General features: G+C 44.7%; 1 protein-coding gene across 2 annotated transcripts in view; it reads left to right on the forward strand.

The window, feature by feature from the left end:
• The first annotated feature begins 8,546 nt into the window (after window positions 1-8,546).
• KHDRBS1 (KH RNA binding domain containing, signal transduction associated 1) overlaps window positions 8,547-15,227 on the forward strand; it is a 38,501-nt gene continuing 31,820 nt past the window's right edge. Inside the window, exon 1 of one of the 2 annotated variants that reach the window (XM_043574382.1) lies at window positions 8,547-9,263. In XM_043574382.1, the coding sequence (XP_043430317.1) occupies window positions 8,882-9,263 (382 nt within the window). In that variant the 5' untranslated portion in view covers window positions 8,547-8,881. The remainder of the gene's footprint in view (window positions 9,264-15,227) is intronic. The other variant, XR_006296535.1, reaches the window with a different exon arrangement.

Below are 15,227 nucleotides of genomic sequence, written 5' to 3' on the forward strand. Positions count from 1 at the left end.
AAAAGGCAGCCTAGGGTCTAAAAAAAAAATCACTTCTTTCTTTCCTACAAAAATCTCTCCAACCCAATATTTCACTATTCCTCAAACATCTCACACCTTCTCACCAGTGCTTCCTGTTTTTTCTTCTGACTAGAACGGACCTTTCGTGCCCCAAGCCAAGCCCTAGCAAAAAAATGTTTAATGTTTATTTTTTGAGAGAGAGAGACAGAGTGGGAACAGGGGAGGGGCAGAGAGAGAGGGAGACACAGAATCCGAAGCAGGCTCCAGGCTCTGAGCTGTCAGCACAGAGCCCGACGCAGGGCTCGAACTCACGGACTGTGAGATCATGACCTGAGCCAAAGTCAGCCGCTCAACTGACTGAGCCACTCAGGCACCCCAGCCCTAGCAAAATTTTATTCTTTTTGGGCCCAACTGAAACGATTCTCTTCCAGATGTAAGACTCCTGTCAGATTTAATCCCATCATCCTCTGATCTCCCAAACCACCTAGGTATAAGCTCTGAGTCAGAGCTTCTCCATAATTCTAACTCAGCACCTAGCACGGTGTCTGACACATGGTAGGTGCTCAAAATATATTAATTGAGTGAGTGCTTCTCTATTATCTAGCACATAATATCCAGTTATTTCTCTCCCACAAGACTGTCAATTTCTTCAACAGTAAGGATCTTACTCTCCTTCGTCTTTTATCTCTTTGTTGACAGGAACAGGGCAAAGGTGAGCCCTGAAGAAGTTATCATTTATCTTGCTAAAATTCCAAAGTTTCCATTCACTTACTCCCAGCGCAGCCAGGATCAAGGTAGATTTCCTGCTTTGTTTTTATCTTCCCTTTGGTCCCCAAACACTGCTGACGGCGGAAGAGAGTCTCTAGGTTCTGAAGCTTATTCCCCTCCCCCACCCCAAGCCTGGGCCAGACTGACTGGATCCGGACGTAATGTCCCTTAGGTCTAGGTGTCTCCAACTCCCATGTGAACTTCCTTCTCTCCCTCCTGTTCTTTCCCCACCTGTTTCAACCAATCAGTCCTTCTAGAACTGGGTCACGAACTCCAATGTTTAGTCTGGTGGGGAACAAAAATGCCCAGGAAGTTAGAGGCAGTGCCCTCTAAAGGCAGAACCTAATTATTGCTTGAAGAAATACGAACCCAAGGTTCCCAGAACATCTGATGTTTCAAGAAAAACTAGAAACTCAGAAATTTTTTTTAAAATGTGAACTCTCCCAATGTTTAAGTACCGGCATCTCTTTCATTTGTCGTGGTGGTGGTGGTGGTGGTGCCGGAACCCGGGATCAAATTTCATTTTTTAAAATTAGGCAGGCCAATTAAAATATACACACAGGCCAAATGTAACCTGTGAGTCACTGGTTTCCTTCTGGACTCTAGATCTGTGGCCACGTCACCTCACTGCTCTCTGTAGGCATTCTATTTCCTCACTTGAGCTTCAAGACACCTTTTGAGACTCATCTGCCATTTTTCATGCACGCTCCCCCTCCCCCGCTCAGTCTAGGTCATAGGACGTGACTTAACTAAACCAGGGACCCATGCCAAGGTTTGTAATGCTTTAATGTCTCTGTACGTGCTGTTGCTATTTCTATTTATCGAGAAAACAAATCTTCATTGATCGGCCAGTCCAGCCCATCACTCCGCTGGATGCTAGGGACATAACCTTAAACACCACAGGCAAAATTCTTGCCGTCATGGGGCTTACATTCAAGCGGCAGAGGTAGACGTTACTCAAACAATCACACAGAGTAAATTTAAAATGTGACAGGTTTTAGGAATGAGCCATGAGAACATGTAACAACAAGGGCTAATCTGACCTGCCATGGGGATCCGGAAAGGCTTTCTTAAAGAAGTGATATTTTCATATATCTGAAATTATAGCACCCAAGGAAAAGAGGTAGTAGGGAAGGGAGGGGCTGGGTTAGGGGCAGGAGAGCAGTGATTGAAGTTTTAAGATAAGGAACCAGAAAGAGTGCATTCTGGGGAAGGCAGGAACTGAGGAACTGAAAAAGGCCAGGGTCACTGAGCACAGGAACTGAGGAGAAAGGCATGAGATGAGGCAAGAAAGCCAGGCGGCGTTAGCCATGTGGGCAGCGTGGAGCCAGGCGTGTTAAGGGTTCTGGTCTTTAATCCTGAGGGCAATGGGAAGTCGCTGAAAAGATTTTACAAAGGGGGGCAGGGGAGAGAGACGGACAGGCAGGCAGGCAGACATGATCAGATCCGCATTTTGAAAATATTATGCTGGCTTCTGGGTAGAGAATAGAGAAAGGATCTAGAAGTTCAAATGAGGGGGGCGCCTGGGTGGCTCAGTTGGTTGAGCGTCCGACTTTGGCTCAGGTCATGATCTCGCGGCTGGCTCGTGAGTTCGAGCCTGGTTCAAACGAGGCATTACAGCATCTCAGATGGAGACAGAGGTGGTGGAGATAGAGAAAAAAGGATGGGATTTGCAATATTTTTGAGGTAATATTTAGGCATGTGTATGGTGGGGGTGAGGCAGTGGAGAGCAGTTATGGATGGCTTCCAGATTTCCAGCTGTGCAGTAAGTTAGGGACGCTGTTCTCGAAGATGGGGGGCACTGGAGGAGGAGCAGGTTGGTGGTAAAGAAAGGCAACGGGGAGAACGGCAGTTTAATTATTTTGCAGATATTTACTTTGTCAACATACACTTATCCAATGCCTGCTCTGTTCCAGCCTCTGTCTGTGTAAACAAAGACAGAAATGTTTCCTGCCCATAAGCTGCTAGCCTTCTAGTTGGGGGGACAGGTAGGAAAAAAAAAAAAAGATGATTATAATTCAAATATCATATAGGCCTCACAAGCCTGTGGACTCCAACAAAGCCATAGGAACAGCAATCATCATCCTGAGTTCCCGTTGTTGGCCCTGCAAAATCCCCTTTAAGTATTGTTGGGACACTTCTAGGGACTTTTCACAAGCGGCTGTCAGATAAAGCAGTGAGTTAAGTTATGGGGCACACTAACCCTGCTCTGATCCCCCACTGTCCTTACCAAATGAGGCACCGTCTGTGGGAATGCCAAGAGCACCCTGGGACTAGAACGAGGCAAGCAAGGAGGAGCATGGCCTTGAGAAGGAATGCCTCCTTAAGATTTTCTGGCCCTGGGCTTCCAAGCTGCTGGATCAGGCCTGGTCCTGGAAAAAGGAGCTTATTAACGTTAAGTCATCTGGGCCCTGAAGCAGAGCTGCTAGGAGCTTCGGTTTGAATTCTGTTGGGAACACGTGGGGTTGGAGGGGGTCTCTGACACAGCCAGACAAGGACGTGCCAGGGGTGCAACTGGCTATCTAGATTTGGAACTCAGACGTTTGGGCTAGAGATCTACATTTCAGAACCATGAACATGAAAAAGGGAGAATAGGCACAGGGACCAAGCTCTCCTAAACAACCAACATTTAAATGCCCTGCCCCCAGTCCACCTGGCAACTTCCCAAAGATCCAACTTCCTTAATTCACGTCTGTAGTTGGCCAATCGCCCTTTCCTGTGCATTCCTACAGCTCTTTGTAGTCCTCTACTGTAACACTTCTCACTCTACACAGTAACCCTGGTTTTTTTTTTTTTTTTTAATTTTTTTTTTTTCAACGTTTATTTATTTTTGGGACAGAGAGAGACAGAGCACGAACGGGGGAGGGGCAGAGAGAGAGGGAGACACAGAATCGGAAACAGGCTCCAGGCTCTGAGCCATCAGCCCAGAGCCTGACGCGGGGCTCGAACTCACGGACCGCGAGATCGTGACCTGGCTGAAGTCAGACGCTTAACCGACTGCGCCACCCAGGCGCCCCAGTAACCCTGGTTTTATTTGTCTCCTTCACTCGGCAGCAAGCTCCTTGAGGGCATGGAATTCTCTTATTCCATGTTCAATCCCATGCCATTTTCATCTACCACAGGCAAAGGCCAAAAATATGGGGGGATGATGCTCAGAATTGATTGAGGAGGAGGGAGAAGAGAATGCTGCCTCCCCTGCTGCTTGGTACAGTCTTTTTAGGCCATTTCTAGAAATATTGGTATTTCTAGATATATTGATACTAGTGCACAAAAATGCTGTCCAATGATGCTCGTTGCATTATGATTTGCCATACTGAAAAGGTGGAATCGCCTTTCCACATTTCCAAATACAGGCACCAGGCTTATATTTCTATCAGAAGGGAACTGGTTAAGGGCGCCAGGGTGGCTAAGTCAGTTAAGCGTCCAACTCTTGATTTCGACTGAGGTCATGATCTCATGGTTGTGAGATTGAACCCCACGTCATGCTCTGCACTGACAGCATGGAGCCTGCTTGGGATTCTCTCCCTCCCTCTCTCTCTTTCTGCCCCCCCCCTCCTGCTTTCTCTCTCTCAAAATAAATAAAACTTAACCAGTTCCTTTCTTCTTCTTTTTTTTTTTAAGAGGTAATCGATGGTATACGAAGCAGCCATGAAAAGTGAAACAGATTTATATATATTCAGAAGGGAAGATGACCAGAATATTTAAAATCAAGTACTAAAACTGTTCGTGTAAAATGCTGTAATTTGTGTTTCAAACAAAAAAAAAGGGGTGCCTGGGTGGCTCAGTCAGTTGTGTGTCTGACTTCGGCTCAGGTCATGATCTCACAATTCGTGAGTTCGAGCCCCGCGTCGGGCTCCGTGCTGACAGCTCGGGGCCTGGAGCCTGCTTCAGATTCTGTGTCTACCTCTCTCTCTCTGCCCCTCCCCTGCTCATGTTCTGTCTCTCTCTCTCTCTCTCTCTCTCTCTCTCAAAAATAAATGAACATTTTTTTTAATTAAAAAAAACGAAAAATATAGACTTGCATATAGCTGCATTAAAATGTCTAGAATGCGGGGCGCCTGGGTGGCGCAGTCGGTTAAGCGTCCGACTTCAGCCAGGTCACAATCTCGCGGTCCGTGAGTTCGAGCCCCGCGTCAGGCTCTGGGCTGATGGCTCAGAGCCTGGAGCCTGCTTCCGATTCTGTGTCTCCCTCTCTCTCTGCCCCTCCCCCGTTCATGCTCTGTCTCTCTCTGTCCCAAAAATAAAAAACGTTGAAAAAAAATTAAAAAAAATATTTAAAAAAAATGTCTAGAATGCTACACAAGCAACCATTGGACAATGCCCTTTGGAGACGGGGAGTCAAGGCAATGGGCAAGGTTACGGGGGGAATTTTACTTTTCACTATGCCTATATTACGGTTGGATTTTTCTTAAAACTAGAAATATATAGATTTAAATATATAAATTTAAATCTATAATATATAGATTTAAATATATAAATTTAAATCTATAATATATAGATTTAAATATATAAATTTAAATCTATATATTTCTATAAATACATATTTAAAAAATATATTTTTAAGATTTTAAGTAATCTCTACACCCATCATGGGGCTTCAACTCACAACCCTGAGATCAAGAGTCACATGCCCTAGCAACCGAGGCAACCAGGTGCTCCGAGCATGTATTTTTGTAGCAAAAAAAAAAAAAATCTTAGAAAAAAGTTTTTTTAATGTATCTTGGTCTTTCTTTCTCTTCCACTCTCCACATATTAGGCACCAAGTAAGGTGTTTAAGATTGAACAGATGAACTACACTCTTGGAAGAGAAACTCTCCTGTTCAGGGCTGGAGTCCTTCCCCCAGGCACTGCCTGCAAAGCAGGGGAGGTAGGCAGGGCTTGCGGATCACCCATTGGTGGAGATCACACAGCAGGCAGCTACAGGCAAACTTCCATCTTTCCCAACCCATCTCCATTAGAGACTCACACAAAAGTGAAAGTCATCAATAAGGTACTCAATAAATGTGTGTAGTAATAATAACAATGGTCGCTATCACCTCTCAAGCACCTACTAATCGCCAGCAGGGGCTGAGTGCTTTAATCCTCACAGCCTGGAGGTAGGCATTGTTCAGACTCCCGTTTTATCAAAGAGGAGGGAGCAGAGGCTGAGGAAAGGTAAGTAATGTGCTCAAGCATCCAGCAGTCAAGAAGAGCCTAAATCCATCTGAATCACTATGCTGTCAATTACTCCTGCATCCTACACCATAGTAACTGGATCAGGGGAGGAAATAGGGTAAAAGTTACTTAGTCTTTTTGGAAACTCCCCCTCCAAAACACAGTCTGGTTATACTCAGTGAAAATGAGACAAGATTCTAGAAAGCAGGCCTTTCAGATCCACAACCAACATGAAGCACCCCAAACTCTTCACTGGGCACTAAATGGCCATTAATTATTTCTTTCGCTCGTAAGTTCTGCTGTCAGGAGGTTTACACTGGTATTTGTCCCCAACAATTCTGCAAGGTAGATATCCTTACCTCCACTTTATAGAGGAGGAAACTAAGACACAGACAGGTTGTGCTTTTCCTAATGACATACAGTGAGGAGAAGGCATTGCTAGGTTTGAATCTGTCTGCTTCACTCCAAAGTCAGTTCTTTCCACAAGGCTATACTGTTAGTACCTTCAGGTGAACCCGGCGGGGGGAACAATGTGATATTGTGGTCAACACAAAATCAGCTCCAGACCTCTGGGCTTTCAGGACAGGAATTACCCTTCTGGCCCCCGGAGAACCCCACCCCCACCCCCCAAAGCTCCTGCCACCAGCCCTACCCCCCACCCCAGTAGAAGGCTGCTGTATCACTTACTTTGTAAGTACATCACAGCCTCACAACCTATTGCCTCAGAGATTACCTTTTGTGTGTCTCACCGGGAAGAAGAGTTCAAATCTCCCTTCAACCCCACCCTTTTCAAGTTAAGTAAAGGTTTGGCAGCCATCTGGAAAAACTGGTGATTCTCGTCTTAGAAACCCACAGATACCACTACCCAGCTCCTTCTCAGACACTTCTTTATCAAAGTTTTATTAGCCTCAGCTCAAGGTACCTCCATCTGGGCATCTCATTACAGAGCAAGGACACTTCAGCCATTTGTAACACCACCCCCACCCAAGCAGGATTTTCAAGGACAGCAGCAGAAATGACTTGCAAGAGAGCTATAAATCCATCTTGCCCCCTCTCCCCTCCTCCATCCGTTTGCTCTCTCAACCTATTTCTTCAGTCTGCAACTGGTTTACTCCTATTCCTTAAACACATCTCTGACATTTTCATCTTGAATGTTCCATTTGTTCATACTTCCCTTTGCCTGGAACTCACTCTCTCCTGGCCGAAATCTATCTCCTGCCTTGAAGTCCAATCTCACTTAATAGTCACGTATCTTTTGGCACTGGTGACATTACATTCTTTATTACAATTACTCGAAAACATTTTTTCTCCTACCTATGAACTATACCTACGCGAATTCAAAGTAAAATACTGCCGGTAGAGGGAAATACAGAATACATACGTGATGGTTTATGGAGATATTTGTGTTTGTTCTCATTTCTGTGGATAATTTCTTTTCCCCACCCCCAAGAAAGTAGTCAGGCCTTAAATGCTCCCTACTTGAAGGCTTCTAAGTTTCAGATCCAAAAATCAACAGTTCTGAGCAACACAGAAGACAATGTTCAGAAATGGTTTTGAAAAGCACAGTCTTACTAGGGGAACTGATCCAAAAGGAAAAGGGAGGAGAGTCCTTTGAATGGGGGAAGCAAAAATCTGTGGAGGGAAAGAAAGGTTAGAGAAAGCACCAGGTTTTGAACCAGTTCATGTTAGAGACCTATGCTTATTTGCATATAGCATCCAAAGATGAGAAGACTGCTGTGGGAGACTGTGCACTATATATATCTATATCTATACACACACACACACCTTGGACTCGAGAACAGTGGCAAGGGTCTTTCTGAGCAAAGCTGGAACGATCCACTGTGAAGGGTCCAACAGAAGCAAGGGCATTAGCGCTCATATTAATAGAAGGAGCCATCCTAGTGATACAACCATCACGGATTAAGGACCTGGCCTCTTGCTCACTTTTTTGCGGAAGAAACACTGAACTCAGCAGAAAGCAGCCCTATATGTAAAGAGTTAAAATGCTTCGTCTTTTAAGGCGACTTCTCAGACCAACAATGGCTAACGTTTTAGAGCCTACTCTACTGGAAAACGGGACACGACTTCTGGGGTTCCCTGTTTCGGTCGGGCGCCCTTTTCCTTGCTAGATTTCAGTTTTCCAATCTAGTTCAAGGTCTCCAGTCTTCCCACTGACCCGTCCTTCCTGCAAGCCCCTCGTCTCTGAGTCAGGACTCTCCCTGAATCGTCCCTTCTTCACCCCTAGTTTCCCCCGTGCCCTGTCTCTCCCCCCCACCCCCGTCCCCGTTCCGGCAGTCTCTCCCCTCTCATCCTGCCCAGACCGCCTCCATTCCCTCTCCTTTCCCTCCCGCGACCCCCCCACTCGGGTCTCCTTACATTTCAGTGAGCCCCCCTCTCCGCCCCACTTTTCCCCCCACTCCACCGACACGGAGTACAACCCCCCCGCCCCCCAGCTCAGCCGTTGGCGGGGGCGTGGCCCCGCGAGTAACAGGTCTCCCGCCCCACACTCCGCGGGCCCGCGCGCAGACAAAGACATTCCACAGCCCCCGCCCCTCCGCGCACTCGGCCAGAGGGGGAGGAGACACGTGTCCCGCTAGCGCCGAGTCACGTGGAAAAGAAAACGAACGAAGCCCGCGGCCACTTGCGCACGCGCACAAGGCTCTGGCCTGGCGGGCTCTGAGGGAAAAGGGGAGCGGGGAGGCGACTTCTTCGGGCTCCGCGGCGGTGCGCAGGCGCCGTGGCCCGACTGGAGACTTTGTTCTCCGCGGAGAGACCCAAGGGCGGTGCCGGTGGCTGACTGCGCACGCGCGCCGCCTCATTTCCGGTGCTCTCTTTCGCTGGGTCGCTCGGGTCGGCTTCGGTCGCTGTCGCTCCCGCTCTCCCACCCCCGCCAACCGCCGCTTGGGCCTCTGCCGCTGCCGCGTTGCTTCCTCGATTCCTCGATCGTACATCCGCCCTAATGCAGCGCCGGGACGACCCCGCCGCGCGCATGAGCCGGTCCTCAGGCCGCAGCGGCTCCATGGACCCCTCCGGTGCCCACCCCTCGGTGCGTCAGGCGCCGTCTCGGCAGCCACCGCTGCCTCACCGATCCCGGGGAGGCGGAGGGGGATCCCGGGGGGGCGCCCGGGCCTCGCCCGCCACGCAGCCACCACCGCTGCTGCCGCCCTCGGCCACCGGTCCCGACGCGACAGTGGGCGGTCCAGCGCCGACCCCGCTGCTGCCCCCCTCAGCCACTGCCTCCGTCAAGATGGAGCCGGAGAACAAGTACCTGCCCGAACTCATGGCCGAGAAGGATTCGCTCGACCCGTCCTTCACTCACGCCATGCAGCTACTGACGGCAGGTAAGCCGGGTCCCTCTGGGTCGCCTGGCCACTCGGGGGCATGGGTGGCAGTGGCTTTGTTCCTCCCGCTTCCCGCCCCCTCGGGGCCAAGGCAGTCGTGAACTCCTCTTCTCTTATCCTCATCCTGGGGGGATGATGGGGATCCTGGATTCCGCACCTGTCCCGGCCCACGGTGTGAGGGAGAATTTCTAGGCTGCAGTGGAGGCCCGAAGGGGACTTGGCGATCTCTTAGCGCAAAGATCTTGATGGATAGCGCTGCGCTCCCCGCCCCTTTGCCGACCCTTCCCCCTCCCACTTCTTGCAGCTGCCCTGCCCTCCGAGTGTGCAGATTCTTCCAGAAATGAACCTTTACCTCCCCCTACCCTAAAGGGAAAGCTTTCTTCCTTGCGGGTGGAGGTAGACGCCTCTACTGAGGGTGTAGGAGGCGAAGCCGGCCCGAGCGGGGAGGGACCGTGGGAGGGAGGGCCGAGGTGAAATGGGGTGAGGCCGGAGTGCCCTGTCCAGCGCGCCGCGGTCGCTGGGGCCGGGTGGGACTTAGCGGTAATAGGAGCTTAAGTTGCTCGGAGGCAGAAGCAACCTGTGGGAATCGGAGCTTGAGGTTTTCCGAATCAGATTTCCCACTTCGGCCGGTAAAGTGGTGATTGCTACAGAGCCGGAAGGTTGGACCCCTTTATTTTACAACGTGGTGTCCACCAGAAGGGGGAAAAAATAACTCTAGTGAAATGGGATAGGAGGAGGTAAAGGGTGGTGTGCAGGACTTTCTCCAACAAGATGGACAAAATTGAGAGAAATGGCAGGATGCTCGTACCTGAAAGACTTGGGTCTTTTGTTTTATTTTTTATTTTTTGCTTCAGTGGTGAAATAGATTAGAAATAGTAGTCTTTGTTCGCTGTCTGTAGACCCACGCTCCTTTCCTGCCCTGGCCAATCACCTGGTCCCTCTGGTTTCTCCCGAAAGCCGTCCGTTTCGCCCTCACTTCTAGTTACAACGTTGTTTTAATAAGTATTTCTTATGATACCTGAATTTTATTAATCAAGTAGAAAGTTGCAGTCTTCAACACTAAATGAGTAGGTGGACTCTTTGGCAAGGCTGATAGAATGAACAGATAGTTATGAAAAGATCGTTTCCCTCCCCTTTGTTCTCTAGCACCCTACATTGGTGAGGGGTCCTTACTTTTTAACTCAATGAACAAAGCTGGCTGTGGTCAGGAATAACATTTAGATGAACTGCTTACATTTTCAACTTGATGCTTTGCTGTTTTTGTAACATAGATTGTTTGAAACATTACTGCTCATTGTGTGCCTCTGGCAATCTTTTTGAAGGCCAGGAATGCTTTTTTTATCTTTATATTTTTCATGCTGTCTTGCATGTAACAAACACCAGGTGTTTGAATCGGAAAGCAAGCACATGGGCAGATTTAGGAATGTCAGGCTAAATTCTGAAAGGTTGACTGGTAGTCTAATTTTTATTTTCTCTAATCTTTAAGCAGTCCATATTAAATACAAGAGAATAACAAACTTTAGAACTTTTAGGTGTTGGCTTGGGTTTGAAATTCTGACCCTTAACTAGTTACCTACTCTTGGGAAGCTTTCTGAACCTCGGTAACTTTATCTGTAAAGTGGGATGGTGAGTTGAGAGAATTAAATGACATGTAAAAGCACTAGCACCATTCCCTTTGGTCTGTAATCAGGTAATGACTTGTCACCACAGTTTTCTTCTAGTTGTAAATCCAGGGTACTGAATATGGTATGAAAGCAAGATATTTTTTGCTTAACCACACCAAATGTCTAGTACAATGTTTGTCTTTTAAGTAAAAGATGGTTTCTTAGGTTGATCATCAAAAACTGTTGATCATTAAAAGTTACTTATAGGGGTGCCTGGCTGGCTCAGTCGGTAGAGCATGGGAATCTGGATCTTGGGATTATAAATTGGGTGTAGAGATTCCTTAAAAATAAAAATATTTTTAGAAAGTTACAGTTTTCACTCTTCTCTCACTGCTTAAATTCTGTTATAAGAGAGTGCTCTTCAATCTTATTTTTCACTTGGACATTTTGGTGTCTTTCTTTCTTTCTTTCTTTCTTCTTTCTTTCTTCTTTCTTTCTTTCTTTCTTTCTTTCTTTCTTTCTTTCTTTCTTTCTGTTTTAAAATCAATTTGAAATTTTAATTGGAGAATTGGGGTTGAGGTAATGCCGGCTCATTGAAAGAACAGTCTTAGAAGGGTATATGGATGCTTCTTAGCATGGGTAAGTCTTGATATATGTTGGACCTGGATCATTTTTGAATGATCTGGAAAGGGAGTGTGAAGTCCACCAACTATGAGGAAGTGAGACTCTGAGAAGACAGAATAGTAGTATTTAAAGTCTGATAAGGATACATGTAAGAAAAATAATACTTAACACTTACTGTGCTAGGCACTGGTCTGAGCACTTTTTATATCAAATATTTAGTTTTTGTGACAATATTATGAGGAAGTTACTCTTATCCTCACTTTTACCAGTGAGGAAATGAAGGCACACAGAGATTAATTTGCCTACAGCAACAAGATTTGTAAGCAGCGTAAGTAGGATTTGAAGTCAATCTGAATCTGGATCCACACACCTAACCATCCCCACCCACCCCACCCGTTACTGTATATAGTACCTGCAAAAAATTGTACTTTGAAAATATTTTGTACTACTTGCACAAAATACTGTAATGTATTTGAACGCATTGGAGTGGTAGCTAACATGACAGTAAAGATAATAAGGCCAGAAGAAAAAGAAGGAAACCCAGAGAGCAGAGCCTAGCTCTTGGGGTTAACACTCCTCAGGGCACCTCTGCTCATTTCCGAGGAGGTGCCTCAAGATGCAGCCCGCTCTTCCTTCAGCAGTCACATACCTCTTCCTGTCCCTTTCCCAGCTTTACTTTATTTTGCACTCACCAGCATCTGATGCACCATTTATTGTAGTTCTGTATTTAACCACACCTCTTTCACAGCTAGAATGTTAGCTCTACCAGGGCAGGGATCTTTTGTCTGCTTTGTTCACTGCTGTATCTCTTGTTCCTTGAAGACTGCCGCACAGAATGGCCTCTTACTAAATATTTGAGGAATGAGTATTCATCTTCATTGCATAATGGAAAAATATCAACGTAGTTCTGAGGAATTTACATTTTGAATATAGACTTCTGTGTTAGCCAAGTTGATATTCAAGCTGTGATGGCAATTAAATGCATTAAGCAGACATGCAAGGAATCAGTTTACCCACGCTTGTTTTCTAAAACAAAAATAATTTATTTTGTGTTACATATTTATATAATAAACAAAATGCTTTTATGTGTCTCAGTGTTTTTTATTCTACTTTGTACAATTAGGAAAATATAAATTAGTGTAAATGACTCAGAAGTAAGTAAACATCTTGAAGAGATTAACAGTCCCCAGAAGACCTTGAACGTATACTTAGAAATCCATTTTTCAAAAGCACCCAGTGGACATTTAAAGACAAAGTCTGTTGAAACTTCGAAATACTTAATTCCTTTATTTCATTCACAATATGTCATAGAAATATATCCATTCTACAAGGCTAGCAAAACCTATTAAAATCAGAAAGTGGAATTGCAAAGGAATTCTAGACTGAATATGGGTGTAAGTATCAATAGTAGGATAAAAAGGCAGAGGTTACAACTATTTGCAACAACATTGTTGTTTACTTAGGAAAGTGGTCAGTGATGTGGCTGATTACAATATAGAGATGTACAAATCAGTAGGTTTCTGATACATGAGCAGGACCCAATTAGAAAAGAATTGACAAAATCTCATCTTTAGAATAGTACCAAAAAATTAAAAATTAAAAAAAAATTAAAAGAATATATCAATTGCCTTGAAATTAGCAAGAAAACACTCAAAATGTATGTGAATAATCATAAACAATAACAAATAATATTTAGAGCATGTAATATGTGCCATGAGATATGCTACTCATTAATTCTGTCTCCTGGCCATTCTGTAAGGCAAGAAGAATTTTTTTTCTCAATATTACAGAAGAAGAATATTGTGATCACTTATTGTCAACTTAAAATTTTACTGAAGGTGATGAAGGAAGATCTGAATGAAAAGACAAATATGCCTTATGTCCTGGGAAGCTTGCGGGAACGGGGGGAACTAGTGTTATGATAGGACTTTTAAGTGGACATGTTGGTTTTTAACTAGGTCAAACAAGACTTAGGGCTTGAGAGGATGAGAATTAAAAGGAACTCTTTTTTTTTGTTTTTTAATGTTTATTTATTTTTGAGAGAGACAGAGAAATAATGCCAGTGGGTTAGGGGCAGAGAGAGAGGGAGACGCAGAAGCAGGGTCCAGGCTCTGAGCTGTCAGCACAGAGCTCGAACTCACGAGCTGTGACCTGAGCCGAAGTCAGATGCTCAACTGACTGAGCCATGCAGGCGCCCCTAATTAGAAGGAACTCTTAAACGTTGGTGGAAGTATGAATTGATACAGACACTCTGGATAACAGTTGAGCATTTCATCTGAAAGTTGAACTTTTACATTTCTTAAAATTCAGTAACACCATTCCTAGGAATATGCCCATAGAAACTTTTGCACATGAATGCCTCATTCATAAAATGGTGCACCTTGTTCACAAAATGGTGCAACTTGTTTCACCATTGATTGAATACTGTGAGATTTTCAAAATGAGATCATTACAAGGCAGTGAAAATGAAAACTTACAGCTACAAGCAACAACATGGAGAAATGTTGGAAATCTAATGTTGGAAAAGTAAGTCCCATAAGGCTAGATACGTACAGTACAATACTATTTTTACAGAACATAATACTAGCAAGATTAAGCAAAATATTGTTAGCATACATTTTTTTCTGATAAAGCAACTTTCTGCAAAACTAAGCATATGTTTACCGTACTAAGCAGTTGCAGTTTCTTGGGCATTTATCCCAGAAAAATTAAAACTTAGTTTCACACAGACCTGTGCCTGAATGTTCATAGCAGCTCTATTCATAATAGCCAAAAACTGAAAACAAACCGTATGCCTCCAATAGGTGAATAAACTGGTGCATTCCTACCATGGACTACTACTCAGCAGTAAAAAGAGATAAATGTTAACAACTTGAGTGGCTCTCAAGAGAATTAGGCTGAGTAAAAAGAGCTAATTTCTAAAGGAAACATAATATATAATTCCATTAATTAAACATTCTTGAAAATACAAAACAATAGAGATGGAGAACAGACAAGTGGTTGCCAGTGGTGAGAGACAGTTGGCTACAAAAGGGTGGCATGAGGAATCCCTGTGATAGACATGTTTTGCATCTTGACTGTGGTGGTGTTCACGTGACTGATTAAAATTCATAGAACTAAACACACAAAAGTAGGTGTAAAACTGATGACCTGAACAAAGTCAGTAGATTGTATTAATGTTAATTTTCTAATTATGATGCTGTATTGTGTATATGCAGAGTATTATCATGGAGAAAACTGGGTGAAGGGTATATGAGATCTTTTATTTCTCACAACTGCTTATAAATCTGTAATTATCTCAAAAAGTTTTTTTAAAAAAGAATTTAGAAATTCTAAAATGTATCCTAAGAAAGAGATTCAGGAGACCATGGTCAATATACCATAATAGAGTTTGCCACTATCTTGGAGTGTGAGAATTGAGCCCCTTAGAGGGCTCTTAACTCAGGCTTTGGGGGATTTTTCTGAACCAGTACCCACCCTCAGTCTGTACTGTATGTGAAATACTGTGTTATCTTTTCCTAGGGAGATAATCTGTAGCTTTCATCAGATTCTCAAAGGGGCCCATGACCCCAAAAAAGATTAAGAACCTATTGGTCTGTGCTCTTGCTTAATATAGTAAGTAATTTGATAAATAAAAAGAACAGATTTTTTTTTTTTTAATACAAAGGTAGTAAGCATATACTGGAATTGGGATTCCAAAAGGTGGTACCAACAAAAAAGGTATAGGGCAGAGAAT

The sequence above is a fragment of the Prionailurus bengalensis genome, chromosome C1, assembly GCF_016509475.1.
Source record: "Prionailurus bengalensis isolate Pbe53 chromosome C1, Fcat_Pben_1.1_paternal_pri, whole genome shotgun sequence".
Classification (NCBI taxonomy): Eukaryota; Metazoa; Chordata; class Mammalia; order Carnivora; family Felidae; genus Prionailurus; species Prionailurus bengalensis.